The sequence below is a fragment of the Manis javanica genome, chromosome 7 (assembly GCF_040802235.1).
Source record: "Manis javanica isolate MJ-LG chromosome 7, MJ_LKY, whole genome shotgun sequence".
NCBI classification, from domain to species: domain Eukaryota; kingdom Metazoa; phylum Chordata; class Mammalia; order Pholidota; family Manidae; genus Manis; species Manis javanica.
Genome location: NC_133162.1, coordinates 120,628,572 through 120,650,533, shown reverse-complemented (window position 1 = coordinate 120,650,533; position 21,962 = coordinate 120,628,572). Strand labels below are relative to the sequence as shown.

At 40.9% G+C, this 21,962-nt stretch overlaps 1 protein-coding gene across 12 annotated transcripts in view; it reads left to right on the top strand.

Moving 5' to 3' along the window:
- CACNB4 (calcium voltage-gated channel auxiliary subunit beta 4) overlaps positions 1-21,962 on the top strand; it is a 248,047-nt gene that overhangs the window by 198,189 nt on the left and 27,896 nt on the right. For 11 of the 12 annotated variants that reach the window (XM_073241450.1, XM_073241451.1, XM_073241457.1 and 8 more), the window contains 7 exons: positions 1,681-1,800; positions 3,615-3,737; positions 10,047-10,177; positions 12,292-12,368; positions 13,885-13,904; positions 14,123-14,203; positions 15,513-15,571. In XM_073241450.1, coding sequence (XP_073097551.1) covers positions 1,681-1,800; positions 3,615-3,737; positions 10,047-10,177; positions 12,292-12,368; positions 13,885-13,904; positions 14,123-14,203; positions 15,513-15,571 — 611 coding nt within the window. Of the gene's footprint in view, positions 1-1,680; positions 1,801-3,614; positions 3,738-10,044; positions 10,178-12,291; positions 12,369-13,884; positions 13,905-14,122; positions 14,204-15,512; positions 15,572-21,962 lie in introns of those variants that run through there. The other variant, XM_036996069.2, reaches the window with a different exon arrangement.

Sequence of the window (21,962 nt, the reverse complement as noted above, 5' to 3'; positions counted from 1 at the left end):
AGATGGGCTATTGTGTGTATATATATTGTTAATGAATTGAGAACTGTTTGGAATCTGTTAACTTGTTTTTTTTTAATGACTGTAGAAATGTCAGCACTGGGGAACAGGGATGAGGATGACTAGTTATCATGTGCCAGGCCCTGGAGTGATACATAAGTGCAGCTCAGTGTAGGGCTTGGAACTGCTGGTTCTAAGGTTAAACTGCTTGAGTTCGAACCCCAGCTTCCATACTGTTACAAGGATTTAGTGAGATAAGGTGTGCAAAGCATCTAGCCTCACGCCAATATGATAGCAAGGGCTTAATCAACATTAGCTGTTTGTTACATCTTATTCCATTTGATCCTTTGATGTAGGCAATGTCCCCGTTTATAGATGAGGAGACTGAGTCGGACTGGTCTAAGTAACTTGTGTAAAATTCTCATAACTAGGCTGTGTAAGTAGAATTTAGAGCCAGTGTTCTGTTGGGCACTCTGATAAAACCTCTGTCCAAGAGCTATTGTTCTAGGCTACCAGGAAAATCTGTGCTGGGATTTTTTTGTGTGGTGGAAAAGACCACTTCAGCTAAAATGACATCCTTTCCCAAGAAACAAAGCTGCCCTTACAGGCAGCAAATTCACAAATAACGTGTAAACAAACCCTAACATTTCTATGTTTAGAAGAACTTTCAAAGGGCCGTTTCATCAGTCAGCCATTCTTAGAGTTCTTTTTTTGTAGTGGATAGCAAATTCTCGGCTATAAGGCTAGGCTTGTGCTTTTTAAAGTCTGTGCATGATTTATGAAACATGCCAAATGCACCAGTCCTATTAATACCTCTGCTGTGTAAATGTCATCATCTATGCAAATATCAACTTCTAACGCCAGCTTAAGGAAATCATAAGGATGATGTTCCTTTAGCAACCAGAAGGCAAACTTCCACATTTTTTGTTGTTTGGTTTTTTGTTTGTTTATATTTAACTTTTTAACTACTATAGTTTTCATCTCTTCTTCTGGCACAAGAACCAAAGTGATACAGGGCACCTCACCCCTTAGCCACGTCAGTCAGACTGGATTTCAGTGTTGTCCAAATAGCCCACGTGTGTTCCAGGCGTGGGCTTCAGTTGAGGACTTCCTTGTTCATGGCTTGGTGGCCTTAGTGACCAAGTATGGCTAATATAGACAATGATCTAAGTTTTAAAAGTGAATGAGTTCAATGGAGTCCACATTGGAACTAGAAAAGCATTTTACTACTGTAGGATTTTGCTTTGCTGTGGTAAAATCTCAGAAAATTGATCATCTGTAACCTAAGATTGGTAGCATTTAGCTCTTGTAACAGGCTGTCTCTTTTTCCTTTGAGTGTATGTATAAAAGAGAGAATGGAATGAATCTTAACTTATGGGTTTAACATAAAGATAGCACAAAACAAGAAGAATTGGGAATGAACATCATGTAATTTTCATTGCAGCTTACTTCCTAGCACTTAATCTAGTCAAAATATTTTCCTTCACAACATTGCTACCTTCGGAATTACTCAGATGCTTAACCGTATTCTGCTGTCTAAATTTACATCTGCAATAAGACACAGAGTGTATGCATCAAATTCTATACAAATGAAAAGAGGTCACTCCAGGGTGCTGTTATCCCATGTGACATTTAAGAAGCTCCACATCACCTCATTTCAACCACGCTGGGTTTCCTTTCCAGGGTTCAGCGGATTCCTACACTAGCAGACCGTCTGACTCCGATGTCTCCTTGGAAGAGGACCGGGAAGCGATTCGACAGGAGAGAGAGCAGCAAGCAGCTATCCAGCTTGAGAGAGCAAAGGTGACTTCCTTGCCCCTTTTTGGTTCCAAAGTGGCATGTTGCTCAGCAGGTATCAGCTCCACTTACCGTGCCTCAGATTTCTCTGGAACAGTCATTTTATGATCGTCTTGATAAGGCACCAGATTTTAAGGCTCCAATTCATTCATCCCTGAAACAGGTTCATAACTTTCCAAGGGGCCATTTCTTGAGATGCTGACCCTTCACTCATCTGTGGTTAGTCTGGTGGTGAATTACTAGTCATCTTCCATCATAGCCGTTATGGCCAATATTAAGTCGACCCCACCCAGGGTTGGCAGAGAGCCTTCTAAGATACCAGCTTGGCCGGGTCCTGACCCCTTGTTCCCATGACATCAGCCTTCATTACAGGCCACGTGGGCACTGCTATCCTGTGGTTCTCCCTGCTGCTCTCTCTAGTCTTCTCTCTTGGTTTTAATCTCCCACCTGAAGTTCAGCATCAAGCCAAGAACTTTGAACAACTCTTAGTATTTCAGCAAACACGAGCAATAAAAGACATTGCCGAAGTAGACCTTCAGATACTCCACATAGGAATTTCTGCACCCTCAGGTCCCAACAAGGAACAAATTACATTTTTGAATGTTAGAACCAAAAGAGTCAGTAGAGATCTATTTTATGTCTTTCAATATTGTTTTCTCCTTTAGCACAGACCCCTTTTGTCAAATGAAAATTTTATGCACCATAGCAAAATATAAAACAAGGGTCATGGCCAGCCTCTTCTCCTTGCCTTCCATGACAGACTCCTGAGGCATAGTGATCCACTCTTTCTTTTAGAAGAATAACTGTAGCTCAAATAAAGGGAATTCCTTCTCTTTTCAATGTTTACAGTAAAATCTTTAGGAGAGCAGCGAGAGGAGAAGGCCGCAGGCAATGAGGCATCTTCCTGAGCTCTGACACTTCCAGGGTCTGTGCTCGGTGGAAGGGGGCTTGGGGCAGTGCCTGTAAAGGGACATCAGTGACTCTAGCTCAGGACCTGCTTCTCTGCTGTTTCCCAGCCCTATTCCCAGCACGAGCTAATGAGCCAGCAACATAGCAGCCCAGGACTGTGGGAAGCTGGTGTTCTCATTTGTGGCTCTTTTTTGTTTTAGTTTTTTTTTTCAGAGTCTGCTTTGTGGCTGCGGTGGTACCGCAGATGTCAGCAGCAGCATGGCCAGCCCAGGCTAGTGGTTTGCTTGGCCTCTGTGAGGCTGCACCAGCCCAGAGGCATTTGCCTGGGGAGGAACTTGTCTAAAAAGAGTTTCAGAATCAGCTTTTGTTAGGTAGGGAGAAGATGATGTGTGGGCAGTTTTGCTCTTCCTGTTGACCTCTGACGGGCCTTTCTTTTCCTGACAGGTATTCTATGAATTGGGGTTTCACAGGTTTTCAGGTCCAGCAAACATTTATTTATTTAAGACCCAGCATGTTTCCTGTGTCCCACGGGGGTGGGGGTGGGGTGGGGTGGGGGTGTCTGTTACAAGATAAAATAACCAATAGAAGTTTTATGGCTAGAAGACAGAGCAGACTCCTTCCCCGCCACCTTTCCATCCCTCCCCAGTACGTTAGGGCAGGAGTCTTCATTTGGGGATGTTGGAAAGTGCCACAGGAGGGGGAGAAATGGTTGAGCTGAGAGCACTGGATTGTTTTCAGTCACCTCTGCAGACTTCTCAGCGCCACCTTGGAATGTGAAACACATTTGAGATCTTCCTTGGAAAGCAATTTCCCCTACTGCCCGGTACTCTCAATTATCTTACTATACTTCCAGGAGGAAAAATCCTCCTCTGTCTTCCTCCTCCATCCTCATGGCATGATTCTGTCCCCAGTCCAAACCTGTAGCATTTGCTGTGAAGACGAATGTGAGCTACTGCGGCGCCTTAGATGAGGATGTACCTGTTCCGAGCACAGCCATCTCCTTTGATGCCAAGGACTTCCTACACATTAAAGAGGTAAATGCAGGACACTCTGCGTCCCTTGACCTTCCACAAGTCCAAAGTCAGTAATCAGCTCAGAGCCGAACTAAATGGAGAGGAGGACTGAGGAGCTGCCAGTGATTTGGTGGGCTTTCCAAATCCATTCATTCTCACTGAGATTTAGAAACCGAGATCATAGCTTGCATTATCACACACTAAAACATTGCAGCAGCCGCACCAAAGGCTGGATTAAGGACAGACCTGTGGTCCTCCGGTCACCCTTTAATCACCGTGCCGGACTGCAGAGCCCTAGAGCTACAGAGCCGACTTAGAGAGACTTGGTTTTAGTGACATGGAGCCTCCCCATGTGGGACCATTTACAAGGGATGTTGTAATTATAAATGCCTGTATTATAATCCTGTGGACCTTGACCTTGGAACCAACACTAGGGAGTATAATAATTAAGTGTCAAAGTTAAGAAGCGGACAGAGGAGTTTGGGAAACAGAAAGCTTGAGATTGAGCAGTTCAAGGAGGGCTTGAGGCCTCATAACTTGAAAGGTGGAATAGTGACATCAGAAACTTTCTGACTCAACCTAAATAGAGAGATCCTACCTCATGTCAGACATTGTGCTGGACATGGAGGGATCAGTAATGAAGACTCACTGTCTCTGCTGCCAGAGAGCTCCAAGTCTGGTGGGAGAGACTGACAGGTACAGAGTTTCTGCCTGGGATGGCAAGTTCTACTATAGAAAAATTGAATAGGTGTTGTGGGAGCCCAAAGAAAGAGCAGGAGGGACCACCTGGCTGGGGGAGAGGAGGAGCAGAGGGTCAGGAAGCTCTACAGAGGTGATGAAGCCTGAGGGAGTTCAGGCTGGTGTTGGGGGTGCGGGTGACATCAGGTGGAAGGACCAGCCGGGAGCAAAGCAGTGGTAAACTAAGGCATGCATGGGGGTAGACCGGGTCAGTGGGGCAGGGGCCAGATAAAAGAGCACCTCTTAGGCCATGGCAAGAGACCTGGACTTTATCACCTGGGCTGGAGAGGAATTTTAAATAATGGACAGCTGTGATCAGCCTTGCAGCTAGCATGTTTACTCTGATGGTTGAGGGAGTGTCGCAGAGGCTAAGGAGACATGATAGGGCTGGACAGTGGCTGCAGAAGAGGAAGGAGAGAGGGAGCAGATAGAGAGAGAGAGTTAAGGGCCATGTAGATGGAATTGGGAGATTTCGGATGGTCAGGGATATTGGAGAAAGTGAGAGAGAAAGGAAGGATGGAGACGAGTTTTTCCAGCCTACTTGAAAGGGTAAAGGGTGGTGTCAGCTATCAAAATAAAGAAGGCAGAAGGCGTGGCATGGGGGTGAAGTGAAGATGAATGTGCTTTTAGGTACAGTGTGTCTGGGGTGCTATTAAACTCCCATGAAGGTACTTACTTAATAGGCCTTTACCCACATAATCTGGAGTTCAGAGGAGAGGAATTACAATTTCTCCTTCCTAAATTCTTTGGTTTGAAAAAAAAGAGTGGGGTCTAGCCAGGAGAAGACAGCATAGAGTTGAGGGAGTTTTTAAAGTTTGATTTGATTTTATTTTTTTTTTTAGAATGGGAAAGATTTCAGCATGTTTTCCACACTGAGATATTGAACCCAGTGAACTATATTGGAAGGAAAAAGCATAACTGATAGAGTGAGGGGCTGAAATAGAGGGGAGGGGATGGCATCCAGAAGTTTGGCACAAGAATTAGGCCTTGTCAGGAAGATATTCTTCCCTTCCTTGAACTTCCCTGTTCTGCACAGAAATTCCAGTGGAGTTGTGGTATACGCTGGAGGACGTTCCTACTTGATAGTCTCCATCGGCTCTGCCTGGAATGAGGCATTGGAAATTGAATCTTAGGAAAAGGCGAGTAAAAAGGTGGAGCAATAACATGAAATCTGAAAATGGAGAAGCCTAAGGAATGTGATCCCCATAAACATACCAGTTAATGTCACTGAGACACTTGCACTTTCCCTCCCCCATGCGCTGTCCAAAACAAGATGTACGTGGTAAATAGAATAATATTAAAAATCATTGTCTTGGAAACTCTGCATTCTGCAGGGGCATTAGTGACACCAAGACATATACATATGTTTAACACCTTACTGATTCGATAGCAAGTAGGTCAAACATCTGGATGTCTACAAACGTTTGCCTGTCTTTGCATTGTGTCTGTGTGACCTAGGTGAGGCTGTACATTTGTTCCTTTGTTTAGTGACTCATTCAAGATAAAGTTCTTGAGTATATGGTGTGTGGTAGACCCTGGCATATGTTTCTGACAGGTATAAACAAAACTGTCAGTGTCCCTTCCCTCATGGATTTATATTCCAGTGGGGAGACAGTTAATGAACAAATAAATAATTCCCAATTGTGAATGCTGAAAATTTTTAAATATAGGGATAAGGGGGTTATATATTTTAAAATATAGGGATAATCAGAGAAGGTCTGAGAATGTGGACTTTAAGCAGAGACCTGAAAGAGGAGGAAGAGCCAGCCCAAAAAAGAGTAAGGAAAAGCCTTTTAGGGAGAGGAAACAGCATATGCAAGGCCTGAGATAGGAAAATAGCTTGGTACAGTCAATTAACTAGGAGAGGCTATATGGCTGGAATGCATATATTCATAAGGGACAGGGACCTAATAACAGGAACAGAGTTATAGAAGTACACAGGGCACAGGCCAAGTAGTACCTTAAAGGTGATGGTGAGACTTGAGATTTTATTCCAAATGTAATGAGAAGCCATTGAAGACTTGAAAAGCAGAGGAGTAGGATGAATTTTCATTTTAAAGGCTATTCTGATTATTGTAGAGACAATGGAATCAGGGAGACCATTCAGACCATTCTAGGTGATAGATGATGGAATTGAGCCAGCACAGTAGCAGTGAAATGGAAAGAAGTAGACAGGTTTGAGGTATATTGTGGACATTCAATGAAGAGCACCCATCTGGGCCAGTATAAGGATTAAGATTGAGGGGGAAATGAAGGGTGATCAAGGAAATCGTGTTTGGGAGGGAGGTTGTGGAGTGGACATCTCAAAGCAGGTATCAAGTAGGCGTTAGACCTAAGGATCTGGAGCTCAGAGCCAAGGACTGGATCCTTAGTTTATGCATGGCATTTAAAGCTATAATAATGAATAAAGTCACCTAAAGAGAAAATAAAGGGAGGACAGAAGGCAGCGCTGGATCAGCTCTTAAGGAATTCCATCCTGCAGAGGTGGGGAACCTGAGAAGACTCAGCAAATAGGGAAACTGAAAAGGAGGAAAACCCCTCCTGGGATACAGGAGGAAAACCAGAATGGAGCGGTACATGGACACCGGGAGAGGAATGTGTCCCAAAGGAGGGGGCAGCAGTGGTGGCAAATGTTGTGGCTTGTCACCGAAGGTGAGGAGGGGTGGACGCTGGGTTGGCACTGTGGCGGCCGGCAGCACAGAAGTCACTAGGGCCATTGTCCAGAACTGTGGAGACACAAGTTCAGGGAAGCGGGATGAGGAGAGAAGGGGCGTTAGGAAGTACGGTTAGCAAGCATAGACCGTGCTCTCAAGGACGTTGACGCTGACCAGGCAGTAGGCTGAGGAGGATGTGAAGCCAAAGGAAGTTCTCTTTTAAGACAGGAGCTATTGGAGCACCTGTACATGCTGATATTAACAAGCCGAAAGAGAGACAGCAAGAGAGATTGATGGGTAAGGAGAGACAGGCCAAGGAGTAATATTTTTATGTAGGCTGGAAGGGTGGGATCCAGACTCCAGGTTTTTGATAGGAAAGGGAGTGCTTACTCGTTGTAACAGGTAGGAAATAGATGATCGCAGGCATAGACAGGTCAGAGACGTGGTAGTGGGAGCTGGGAAGCATCCACTGTGGCTTCTGCTTCTCAGTGCCATATGAAGTGAGGATATCCACATCTGCCTAGAGGACAAGGACCCTCAACGAGAAACATGTGCCATGGCATCTGAATGATTGATTTTTTTTTTCTCACCATTCTCATTAAAAAATGACCAAACCGTATTCCTTAGTGGCTAATAGCCATTGGGAAAAACAGTATTTTAAAAGGTAAGAGAAGTTCTCGCATATTCCCTACACCTTGACTCACACCAACATTCTAACCTTGCTGTATTTTGTGGCTTTGTTCCAGTCCATCAATAGTCTCAGTTTTTCCTAGTGATTGCTCTTTGATCTGTATGCTCCTTGATCAGTGACTTTCTCTCAGCCTGGCAGTTTGATGAATGGTATTGAGCTGTAATCCAATGAAGATTAGAGTCACTTGTTTTCAGATCTTGAAGTATCAGATAAGGAAATAAAGAAAAAGCACTGATCATTTAGAGAAATCAAAATAAGGAAGATTGGAACCACACTAAGGAGGGCCGTGCCAGCAAGCTGAGTGCGCTGGGAACATCAACACAAACGAATACATTTCTTTAATCAAGTTGTGTAGCCTTTCCTCTCATCCATCACTTCGAAGGCCAACTATTACGCGCTGTTTTAAGTGCTATCTCAGTAACGTAAAGCTTAAAATGCAGAGAAAAGTGGCAGCTCTAGCTATCATATACACCAGCTGACCAGCAAATTAAGCTCTTGAATGTACACAGCAACTTTTCCCCAACAGACTAAAGAACTTTCATTGAAGTTGGGTCAGATTCTCACTGTTCATTAGCTGTTTCCTAGAATGAAGTCGAATCATAGTGCAAAGTTGCATTAACCATTTCAGGAAGCCCTTTAAAGTGGCGTGGGTAACAAATTAGTGTTCCAGTGGGCTAACTTAATTTCAGGAAATAACTTAAGCCATAGGAAACTATGACTCATAGTCTGTTTTGTCCCCACCACAGTAAAATTTAAATTCCAGACCTATGTACCAAAAATTCTAAAAGGGTACCCTTGCCTTTTGTTATTTCCAAAATTTTCAGGCCCGGTATCCTGAAATGAAAGATGGCCATGGGAGAAAGTAAGACCTAAACTGTTCTAGATTTTACTTAGCACAGATATATTTATCACATTTCTTCAGTGCAGCCTCATGCCAAATGCCATACATGCCTTGTGTGGGAGCTGTGTGCATGATAAAGGCCAAATCCCTGCTTTTGAATGTGAGGCTGTTACTCAGAATTACTCAAAGTTATGCAGAATTTCATGCTGCAGTGATTCGATGAAGCCATCCATTCCTCCATTGCAGTATGTTAATGTCACATACATATAAATTCTGTTTTCTTTGAGCTAAGCAAAGTATACTACATATAGTTGTTACATCTTGAAATGGATACTTTTTGGATCAAAGAGAGTTATTTTGCCCAATACTAATAAAGACAATAAAGGAAGTTTTGGGAATCATCTCTGGAGGATATAAACAATAGGACTGATATATGCTTTCTAGAAATCACCTAGCTGAAGCCTTCCGTTGAGGTAAGTGGCCTGAATTAAATATGCCTTCTGCCCTAGGATTCAGCAAATCTTTAATTATTAATACGGTTTTGCTGACCCATCAAATAGGACCATGTTCTCCCTCCATATTTGTTGAAGATTTTGCATGTATTTGTTTCTGAAGTTTACATTTCATGGAACTTTGCTTAAATGGAAATCCTGGTATTCCTATTGGACTTTAGGACATTTACAGATTATTTCAAAATTTCCACATATATAATATGATTAGCCTTTGAAGAGTAGGTATATTTTCCTTCGGGTAGTAAGATGGAATTTAATTTGCAAACCTACATTTGGAAGATTATAATTCTTCCCCAAAGAGAGTATCATGGAATTCTTACCTGAAAGTTTTTGACAAGTAAGACAATTGAATATATTTCATCTCAGATTTGTCTATCTTGTTTTCCAGAGTTCCAATTACATTCATACATTTATCCTTATAAAATCTATTTCTTAACAATTGGTTTCTTGACAAGGACTGAAAGAATCCTAAGGTTAGGACCTGAATTTACTCCAGGAATTGACAAGTTGTGGCCTACAGGCTGAATTTAGCCTACTGTCCTTTTTGGAAAGAAAAGATTTATTGAAACCACACCCATGTTCATTTGTTTACATGTCATCTATAGCTGCTTTAGTGCTATACTAGTGATTCGAGTAGTCGAAACAGAGACCACGTGGCCTGCAAAGCCTAAAATATTTACTCTCTGGGCCTTCAGGTAAAAACTCTGCAGACCCCTGCTGTAGTCAAAGGACTCCCTAGATATATATAATATAGTATAGTATAATATACATAGTGTTTATGTATTTTATATATATATAATATAGTGTTTTGTTCTTCTAAGCCTCTGAAATTATTTAATCGAATGTGAAGATAAGTGAATTACTATTGACAGCAGCTTTATTTCTGCATTCCAGAAATATAACAATGATTGGTGGATAGGAAGGCTGGTGAAAGAGGGCTGTGAGATTGGCTTCATCCCAAGTCCACTTAGATTGGAGAACATACGGATTCAGCAAGAACAAAAAAGAGGACGTTTTCATGGAGGGTAAGTATCCTTCATTTTTATAAAGATTTTTGGGGGGGAGTGTAGGAAAATTAAGTCGTATTTTTAAATTTGCTTATTAACTTTAAAAATGTTTGCATTCAAAGTAAAAGATACTTTTCTAACTATGAGGTGTTTCTGAAATTGACACAAAGGAGTTTCAGGTAGTTCACTCTCCCCTTTGCCTGCTGAAGCCTGACACCACGTGAGTTCTACAGTGGACCGCTGTCTGCAGTCTCAGCAAACCCTCCTTGGAACCTAAGCTTTCCTCTCATATAGAGCATCTGTTCTCAGTACAGTAAGAGGGAGCCTGGCCCGACCAGGCTTCACGGCTCTTCTTGGTTCCCTTTCAGAGACTCCTTCAAGCGCGCATGGAATGCAGTGCTGCATGCGCTACCATCCTGCTACTAGACGCACCTTTTCTACACAGGGCTTTTTGTGGTATCTGCTATCTCTCGGTAATGTGGTGAAGATTCTGACTAGCTTCAGATGAGTCAATCTCTAGTGAACTAATGAAGTAGACACGAAAATCTCAGTTTGTGAGTCTACATTGAAGCACTGATTTTATATGTATTATCATTTTTGAAAGTCCCAAAATAGAAGCAGTTCTTTCTCTTGACTCTTAACCTTCTTTTTCTGTTGGACATTTTTTTGTTTCAAAATCTCTATTCTTTAAACGTCCCTTTGCCTTGGTCATAATAGGAACCTCTTAAACAGTAATAGAAGGTCACAAGAGTGAAGTTAGCCCAACATTTAATTTTCAGTGTTTTTAGTGTATAACTTGCCTAAAATATTGTTAATTATTAATTCCTCTTGTTCCCTTTTCTTTTCAGTTTTTGTCTCTCTTTTTGCTCCTTAAAATGTTGGGAACATAGGTTCCTGCCTCAGGACCTTTTCACTTGTGGTTTCTTCTTACCAGAACACTTCCCTTCACATTTCCAATAGATCATTCCTTCATCTGCTTCAGACCTTTGTTAGATATCACCTTTTCAGTGACCTCTTCTCTGCCACCATATTTTAAATTGTACCCACTTCCCTTCTCTTCCTTTGCTTCCTATCTCTCTCTGAACTCTGTTTTTTTCTGTTGCACTTATTACTGTCAGAAATACTATGTATTTACCTGTTTATCTGTTTGATAGTGATATCTCGCACTAGAATCTGTCTCTATAAGGGAAGGGATTTTGTCTTTTCTTCCCCTCTGCCCAACTGTTGTATTCTTAGCATCTAGAATTTGGATACTCCATAAATATTTCTTGAATGAAATAATATATGAATCATTATTATTTCCAAAGTATTTATTGTTATTTTTATTATTCCATAAAATTGTTACATACTTTTGAACTAAAAACTTACTTTGTGGTAGGCACAAGAGTAAAACCAAGAGCTCATAGACATGATCTTATTTTATCTTTATACCAACCCCAGAGGTGTAGCTTCTCCTTCTACAGATAGGGAAACTAAGGCTCAAAGACATGATATGATGTGCCAAGTTTCCACAACCAGTAAGTGGCCAAGCCAGAGTGAGACATCAGGTTGTTCTGACTCTGGGAACCATACTCTTAAGCACTGAAAGTTGGAGACAGTGGAGAAGTAGGAAGGCTCCTGAGGGCCTCTGTGGGCACCCAGGAAGCTTCCAAAGCTACAAGAGGAGACCCACTGGAATAATCTTCCAAATGATGTTATTTGTGACCAAATCCTTACTGTCTGTTCTTAACTCTGGCCTCCACATAATCACTTCTAAGGAGAAATGCTTCTTCCAGGGCTTACTGCTTGTTTTGAGCTGTATTTGGCCTCCAGCTGGTGCACTGGCAACTGGTGTTAGTTAAGCAAGCGGTTCACAAGAACACTCCTATCAGTGATTCTTCTGCCAGATTTCTTCATTGAATAATGAAGATACTTTCACAAAGTATTTTGAGGTCCCAGTCACTAACCCACTTTCTCTGCAAAATGAGATCAAAGAAAACATTTGAACAGATTCTTGAAGTTCTTTTCTGTAGAAGGATTTGATGTGTTTTGAATTATTGAGTAGAATTAAAGCCAAAGAAAGCTGTATACTCTCAAGTTCCATTTTCAAGCAATCTGAGGAATGAGTCTTAAGTGCCCTTCCTATATCCTAGGAAATCCAGTGGAAATTCTTCTTCAAGTCTTGGAGAAATGGTATCAGGGACATTTCGAGCAACACCCACATCAGCAGGTGAGTGTTTTAGTTAAACTCTTTTTAGCGGAATGTATTCTTTTCTTAATATTTGAATATACATGCAAGTATTTTTACTAATTTGGAAACAATTTAAAGGTTCTTCTACTTAATATTTTGTTGCTCATTTGCTTTCTATAATCATTTGACTTCACTCTATAATAATTTGATTTCACTTAAAGGCATTTATGATACTAAAAATTCAGATCATTGTAATCTAATTTTGAAAAATATTATTTACCCATCCCACCCCACTCCTGAGGTAGTAACTAACCATTGTGTGAAACAATGTGAAGCAAGTTCCATATTCCACCTAAGAACGTAACAGACTTCGAGATGGCAAGGGCCAATTAAAAAGAAAAAAAACTGTAGATTCTCAAGAAACTGCTCTGTTTCAGGGTCTCTGGGAAACCTTAGGTTATGTTGGTACAGACTGGGCTGTGGAGATCAGGAGGATTGAAGCAGAGAATGAGATCGGACCCAGATAACCTCATTTCTATTTGGACAGCAGACAACTGAGCCCTGGAATTAATGGAAATGCAGGGACAATGGTGACCCAACCAGCAGTTGAGCATTTGGAAATTACAGAGGTACTCAACTGGGAATTTTCCTTCTACCTCATTCTCTGGCCTCCATAGGCTAACTTCTTCTGGCCACGAATTGATGCTGCATTAGGGCATCCAGTATTACCAGTTCAGAATAACCAGTCAAGGTCTATCCTGGCCTGCCATAACTGCAGGAAACTGTGTTGGCACCGAGCACCTGGGTCCTTGCTCATGTGCATCCTTCCTGATCTCGGAGCTCTGAACCAGTCTAGGTCTTTGGTTGACCCAAATGGATTGTGATGCTGCTCGGACTGCCGCAAAACCACTTTAGTCAGATAGCGAGTATATTTTGCCTCATCCCCATTTGTTGGACATTTATGTCACTGCAGCTTTTTGCTGTTACAAATAAAAGAGAGCAGAAATACCTGGTTATAAACTGTTTTGAAATAAAGAACAGCACAGTAGGAAAAAATGTTTCAATATCCTGGAAAAAGACTTGATAAAACAAAGGACTATAAATTTTCTCATAGTAACCAAAATTACAAATCCAAAAATAACTACTGATTGAGATGATGATCATCTTTACCCAAATTGTGATTCTCTGTTTCTTTTCATCAAATTTTATTTGTTCAAGCTGTTCTAAGCCACACCATTTGCTGGGTCTGGCAGGGGAACAAACCCTGGCCCCTGGTTGGCTCAGAACTTCCAGTGTTGTTATAAAGTCCACTCTCACCACCCAACATGAAATTAGGATGGAAGGTCATTAGTGCAGGGAGGAAACTGTCTGTTTTTCATTTGTCTTCATAATTGGTCCATCCAGAATGAAATAATAGAGCAGTGCTCTATGGAGTGGGTAATAGTGAAATGAGAATTACAGGGACAAATTGGTACATTCTGCCATCTTTTAAAATCATGTACTATCGTTTACAAAGATTACATATTTTGATATGGCTCTCATTGTTGTCTTTTAGCAAAACAGAAGCAAAAAGTGGTAAGTTGCATTTCCTTTTTAAATCCACTGTTAAGGTTTCTATCCATACATGCCTGCAATGCTCCATTTCAGTGACCCAAAAGGCTGTAAACTAAGGGATGAGTCTCCTCGGTGGGGACGTATGGTATCACTTCTCATCTGACCTGAGACATATGAAATGTTCTTGTTGCTGACATGCTTATCCTCACCTTGTCACACGTGTCCATCATCTTTTTCAGACGGAGCACATCCCTCCTTATGATGTTGTACCATCCATGCGCCCGGTGGTGTTAGTGGGGCCGTCACTGAAGGGTTATGAGGTACAAAAACCAGTCTGTTATGCTTAAGTTCTTGAGCAAGAACCTAGGAGACATCCATTTGGAGCTTGCTCCTCCAGGGTCTGCTTACTTTTAGGAACCGATGGAAGCCCACTCCCAGCTTGGGAAGGCGGGTGGTACCGGGTGGGCTAAGGGACCCTTCGCTCTGTCTTCCCTCTCTGGCACACTTCTCATCTTTTATGTATTACATTGTTTAGCACTATCTCCCTCAAAACACTTCTAACAGGAAGTCTGGTCAAAGGTTTGCTCTACATTCAATTCAGAGAAAAGACTTTATCTGCTTTAACCATTGCCATCACCATTAGAAATACTAGAGTATGAATGGCCCAAGGAAGTACACAGGCCGTCTGCTGGCAAACCTGAATCCTCAGAGTACCAGCTAACCTCACCGTGCTGGGTGCTCAGTATGACGCCATATTCCACCACATACTTCCCTGCTTACTTATTTTAAAGGACATGTAGAAGGAAAGAAAGTCCACTAAAAATATGAGTGAACTTCTTCAGAGATGAGTTAAAAAATAGCATGTAAGAAGGAGAAGATTAAAGACTTAGATGTACTGCATTTCAGATGCTGCCATTTTGACTTTGTGCTAGCATACGTAAAAACAGGTGGGGTGGGACACTGACATCTGCGGGTGGGCAGCCTGGGCTTTGACTCTATCTGGCACATAGCAGACATCCAGTGCACACTTGTTGACTAAATTAATGAATCTCTTTGAAGAAGAGTTAGGAATGCCCTCCCGCTCTCCTTCCTCCCTGCCCTGCCCCTTCCCTCCTCCACTGCCCTTTCCCTTGTTCTCCCTCTACCCTTCACCTCCCCCCCTCGGTGGGGAATGTCAGAGGAAAAGAGGAGAGTGGTCTGCAGAAAGCCAGCCGTGGGCATGCAGAATTTCCACCCGCACGCACAGAGCAGCGGGACAGCTGTCCTGAGGAGCTCCGGGGCTCCTCACAGGAGAGCATCTCTCAGGCAGGGGGCCACAGGCAGCTGCACCAGGGGACAAAGCCAGCCTGTTGCAGTCTCCCGGGGGCACTGCTGTCCCCTAATAGGGAAGAGGATTGGCTTTGGGTCTAGTGAACACTGATGATTCATTCCTCAGCCCCCTGGGGGAGAATCACAAGGGGAAGTTTTAGTAACTGCAAATGGTTAAGCATGAAGAACACCCCTCCCCACCCGCCCCAGATGGCTCACTGTGACCTGCTGCCCTTCCCGTCACCTTTCTCACTTTTGACTTCTTTCCCCCTCGCTCTCTGTGTGTGTTTGCCTCATTCTTTTTTTCTCACCTCTGCAAAGGTAACAGACATGATGCAGAAAGCCCTCTTTGATTTCCTGAAGCACAGGTTTGATGGGAGGTGAGACATATAGATGTTTTTGTACTTTTATCTTCCTTTAACCAAACATGTATGATACATTGATTTGAAGATTTATGTTTCCAGCAATTCTAGAAGTTCTCTAATTAAAAGTTAACAGAGTATTCATGGAAGAATACAGTGAAAGAGCTCTGAAAGTAGGAAGTATAGCATTGAATCCCCAAGAGAAATAGGACCTTGAGAAGGAAAATAGTATATTTGTTTTACTTAAATGTGTTTGTCTTTATTTTCTCCCTTGTCAGTGAATTCATACCAAGCTTTTTTTATTAAAAACATTAATGAAAATATAGACTATTTCTGAAAAATATGGTGGCTCACTGGTCAAGCTGAGAAATGTCATTTGGGAATTGTGTGTGTGTTCATGCATGTGTGCATATGTGGGTATCATATGAAGGTAAAAAGTAATGAATTTCTTCAAAAGAAGAGTGCAAAGAATGTTTCTATCATAAGCCTCCCAAAGTGACTATTTTTGTAGGGAATAGTATTTCTTTGGATGTTCAGTTATAGATTATTTTACTAGAAATTACTTTGTTTTATTGGTCTATTCTGTATGTATCCTACTATAACCCATTTCAATATGGCTGAGTCTTTAGCCATCAAATAATTTTATAATTTAAGTTTTGTGAAAAATGTCTATAAAGAGTTTCTGTGTTTTGCAGAGAAATGATAAAAAGTCCATATTGACTCAATACTAACTACTAAGCACTTTCACAATGCAGAATGCACTTCATTTAAAAATAACCGTGTGCAACTAAATGCCTGAAGACTTACTAGAAATGAAGAAAACTTAAATAGTGTGTACAGAGAATTATGGGTAAATGCATCCAACTTACCAAATATTTTTAAATATCTTCAAATAGATTTTAGTACACATGGTATTTTAAGGAAAAGGCAAATATGATAATGCTTTGAGTACAAATTACATATATTTCACAAAAAAAAGCCTTCTAGGTAATTGTTTTTAAACTATTTATTAGTTTCTGGGTCTCTATGCAAAGAAAATAAGCTGAGATTTTAGTTCCCATCATTAAAATTTTAGTTCAAGAAATCAGAATGCTTTTTGCCATTATGTGAATGGCTAAGTACATTAGTACAGGCTAGGATGCTTTAAAAAATAGACCCCAGAAGTGTAATGACTCAAACCCAATGAAAGCTATTATTGCTTATTTAATGGTTGAGGCAGGTATTCCTTAGCTTGGGGGCTGGGGTGGGGTGGAGAACTGGGCAGAAATTTGTTCCACCCAAGTTCACTTGGGGCCCTCAGGCCAAGGATGGTCTCTCCAGTCAGCCTGTGGGGAAGGAGGCATGCCGGCCCGCAAGCGACACACATGGATCCTCACATTTCTTCGGTTAGAACTTGGTCACTTGGCCATGCTTAACTGCAGAGTAGGCTGGCTGTTGAAAAAATAACAGTATCTGCCACATACATCTACTGGACTGGGCCTAATAAGAAAGCCATGAGTTTATCCTACTGTCCTCTTTTTTAAAAGAAGATAGGCAGAGAATGAAGTAGTTTCAAAGAAAACAAGTAAAAAGCACTGAATAGAATATTGGAGTTGAAAGAACATGTAAAAATTGTTTTATTCTAATCTCTCTCCTTCAACAACCACAAGCAGATGGATAACTTGTTTTTGTTTGGAAACTTATGGCTCTTGGAATTCACTTCTTAAAAAAGCATTGTAAAAACAGCTGAATTCTGTCTCTTTAACTTAGTAGTGGTCTTGGTCCTGCCGTCCGATGACCAGGGCTATACTATTACCCTCATGCAGCTCTCCACAGATTAGAGGCAGCTGGCCTGCACGGCTCAGGCATCTGTGTTCTTGGTCACACATGCACACTTCCTTCAGCTATGCTTGAAGTCACATGATCTTAACCTATAGTGTCTTTACTTGAGAATATTTTAAGCAGTGACTCATCCTGTGACCTCTTAACAGCCCCTGATATGAACAAATCCCATCCCCCAATGCAGCCCAAGTTTGTGTCAGATTGTTTTGGTCCCACATAATATCCTTATACACAACAATGTCGTTTAAGGTTTGAAAAGGGGACCTATGGAAAAGAAGAAGGGAAATTATAAACCAGCAAAGAGAAAGTGAGTGACTAATTCCTGCTTTCAAGAGTAAAGAATCTGAGGTTCTTCCTCAGTCCTCAGGCTCAGAAAGAGGAAATGCATTTAATTGTAACAACAGAGATTTGTTTTGAATCAGGTAGAGTTGTCTACATTGCACACTTACACACACTATTGCAGATGGTTTTAGTAGAAATAGAATTAAAACATCGATGCCAAGTGTTCCATGGGGTCTGATGACACAGCAGATGACACATCTGAAGATGTGAGGAGGAACCCAACAGCTACAAAATAGCTTGAGAAAGACACTCAGCCCTGGAGAGAGCTGATGTACAGCAGAGTTGGAGAAAGATATTAAAGGTAGGAGTAGGAGAATGTACTTGCTTTCAAATAAGAAAGGGCTAGTGCATTAGCAAAAACCATAGTGAATTCACTGATCGAGTGTATGGAGACTTTGGTAAAGAAGAAATTTTCTTGTAACAATACACGGACTCTGACATGTCTGCTGCTGTTTGGGGATATCCTTACATTTTGAACTATGACAATCTGCAGCGTTATGTTTCACCAATTAATAAAGGGAGAGAAAATAACAAGCAGTCTTTAATTGAAACCAGCCAAGAGAACAATTACACAGAAGGCTCTAGCACAGCAGGACAGCATAAACAGTATGTTCTGATGGAAACCTACTCAATGACTCACTGGCTGTGAATGCAGTAGGTTAGACAAAATAGAAGGAAGTCTTATTATTTCTCAAAAAGAGCAAAAAAGGGATCCATTGGCTAAGAGGCTTTCTCCTTCAATACTGTTATTCACATCTTGGTTAGAAAATAATTCAACCAACTGGATTAAAGGCCAACAGCCTAACTACTGCATAATCATACACTTGCCTTTTTTTGATACCTGTGAATTATTTGAGTCAGTTTAGAGCTAATTATTGTGCCGTTTTATTGCTAGAACTGTTATTGTAGGGCCTAACTATAATACATGTGAGAAAAATGAAAGCACAATACTAAATAGTCCCTGTGCATGTGAATATCCACACGTAGTGACAGTTCTTTGCACAAATCATAAACTCGCTAGCACCGCCCAAGCTGCTACAACGGTACCAGCGTGGTGTGGACACAGTGGACGCACAAGACACAGAGCCATTTGTCTTCATTTTATACCATGTACATTCCTTGGGGATCATCCTCTGGGCTGAGGTTTGTTCAACTGGTTAAATATACCATTCAAGCAGTGAAAACAACTGCAATCTATTGACCTATGCTAATCATTTCAAAATCCAATAGTATTATTACTTTAGGCTTTTTGACAACTGAATCAGATCATGTCTGTGGTAGTCATCCAATACTGTGTAACTGACATGATCATGGCCAAAAATTCTAAAGAAACACCATGTAATCTATACAGATAGGATCTGAAGCTAAAGCAAGTTATTAGCCAAGGAACACTTAAAGGAGAAAAAAACGCTTTGGGAAAGAATTGGAAGAAAAGAGGCTGAAATTACAACCTAGGGAGACTCAAAGAGGCAGTGTTTATTTGTAAAAGGAAACGGGAACAATTGATGCTATCATAAAGCAATCAAGGCCAAGGAAGAATGAAAACAACTTATAACTGCAGTCAACAAATGGGAAAGAACAACCAGTGCCTTGTGTGTCATAACCCCTATCATTCTCTTTATCATTTCTTCCTACCGTTCTCTATTTAAACACAGACTCATTGGTGGACAAACACTTGAGATAATTAAGTGACCACTTTAATGCCAAACATGAATATTTAAATTAATAGGTTTAGATTACAACATGTCTGACCTGATTCTCCCAGCTTCAAAGTACATATACATTTCATGGACTCTGGGATGAGAGTTTGTGGTAGACGGCTGACTTTTGAGAACAGGATATAAAGAAACTGTCTCCTTCAGTTCTTCAAATCGCCAATAATTGTCTTGTATACATTATGTATGTGTGTGTCAACATAGGACACTATAAATATTTATTTAAGAAAGCACTTTTATATATTTTACTTTGCTCCTAATAACAATCCTCTGAGGTAGTTTGTAAAGCTACTTTCACCATATTATTGATCAGAAAACTGACCCTCAAAAGATGGCATGACTTGTCCATGGTCACACAACCAGCAAGAGAAAGATCCAGGAAGAATACCGAAGTCTATGTATGACTTCCTTCCCTTTTCTCTTGGCAGTACACTGTTCTGGTTTTTGGAACACTTTTCTCTATGAATATTAGGAGCCCCCCAAAATTAATATACCCACAGGGCTGCATATTAGATGTAGCAAGGATAGAATACAGAATGATCTTATAGCTGTTCTGTTATCAACATAGAAATACTAATTATTTTTTAATGACTTTGTCATAACTAAACTTACTATCTTTCCATAGAAAACTAATACTCAAAGCTCATGATGGATTGCAGAAATTATGAATTCCAGAACAGATATGACATTGCTGGGGAGCCTTTTACCAAAAAAGAGTGGTTGCTGGGGGTTCGTATTTACTAGATTTAGAGAATGATTTTTGCTGGTTTTCAGTGACATTTGCTACTATGCCCAGTTGGCCGAGGAACTGAACTCCTAATTAGTCTTTTAATCTCCTGGCCAGTAACTACAGACCCCATGTCACAGAAAAGTTTCAAAGAGAACTTTTTAGAGATGAGTATCAAACAAGATGCATGGAAGTACTGAAAGACCCTAAAGAGTATGAGAATAGTAAGAAAAAAAAGTAGAAAGGATATCATAAGTAAAAAAAAAATGGTATATAAATTAGATGGCATTCAATGGTGAATGTTATGACATTGCTGGGGAGCCTTTTACCAAAAATAAGTTTGGATTTGGTGTCTGATTTTGACAATAGCAAGCATCTTTGCCTGGGAAATAGAAATTCCTACTTTGTCTTGAAAGGTTTCTGGGGCTATGTATCTTTTCCTGAGCTCTTCATGCATGTGTACTTTTATTAAGAAATAACATGTATTAACAAATCAGCTGGTATTTTATTGACAAATAAAACAAGAAAAAGAACCCTGTATTACAACTTTTCCTGGTTTTGGAATATATGAAGTGATTTTTTTCTGTTTTTGTATGGGTGTGTTATTCTTCATTTGCAAAACTTGGGGTATGCTTAAAAATGGCTTTGTAAAAGTGTTTATCACCCAGAAAAAGATAAGAGTGTGCCTTTGTTGACAATCCCTTCAAGTTTTAAGAATGCCGGGTCACTTTCTGACTTGAATAGAGCTAGAAGTTTTGATTTTCCCTCAAGCAGAATGGAATCTTTGAGCCCTCCAAAAGTCATTATTCCAGAAAGTTGAATTCTGTCCCTAAACCAGCCTACTTGTCTCCAGTCATATATTTGAATTGCTCTGGAACTTGACTATATGTTTCTAACCAACAACTTCATTCTTAAAACAACAAATAATCACAAAAGCCAGAAACCCAAAACTAAACAACCAAAGCGTATTCTGTAAATAAAAGGAGCTGCGACCGCAGGACTGCCAATGAGATTTCCTGCTTCAGGTCTGCAGCAACCCCCTGAGCAAGGGGGACTGAGATGTGGGGTTCACCTGACTTTAACCTGATTTTAAATCCTGACCATCTCTCCGCACATGACCAAGACTGTGTAACTACACTTGATGATACGGCTCTTATGGAGATTTGGAGTTACTGGAGAAGAAAATTAAAACTGTGAGAGAATTATAAGTCAGATGACTAAGTACTGTCCTGGTGCCAGGGGGGCCTGTGTTTTAGTCCTTCTTGGCTTTTAATCGTGTAGAACTTCCTCTCCTCATCTCAGTTTTCTACTTGGTAAAATGAAACAGTTGAACTTCACCAGTGTTTTCCAATGTCTTTAGCAGTTGAACAACTTTCTACAAGGAGCACACATCAAAAGCCCAAGTAGAAAACAGAAGTGCAGAGGTGTTTGCCTGGCTTTGCAGGTGGGAAAACTGGAGCCCCACCAACTCAGCCCCCCTGTAGTGTTCTCAGGGACCCTGGAGGTATCTCACAGGACTCTTGGTTCTACAGAGAGAATTTGAAGATACCTGAAATAATGTAGTAGTAAGGGTCTAAAAATTTTTTTAAATCTGAAAACTTAAAATTTCCTGACCATCTATAGCTTACAAATAAGTGACACAAGCAAGGAGCCTTTGCTTTAAAAGGCACTAGAATTTTTGCACAGCCTGTTGCTTTAAAGAATCAATTTACAACCATTTGTGAAAAGATATTTAAAATTCTCCCCAAGACTTCAGGTCAGTGATGTCATGCGAAGGATCTCCTGAGAGTACTGACAGTGTTGT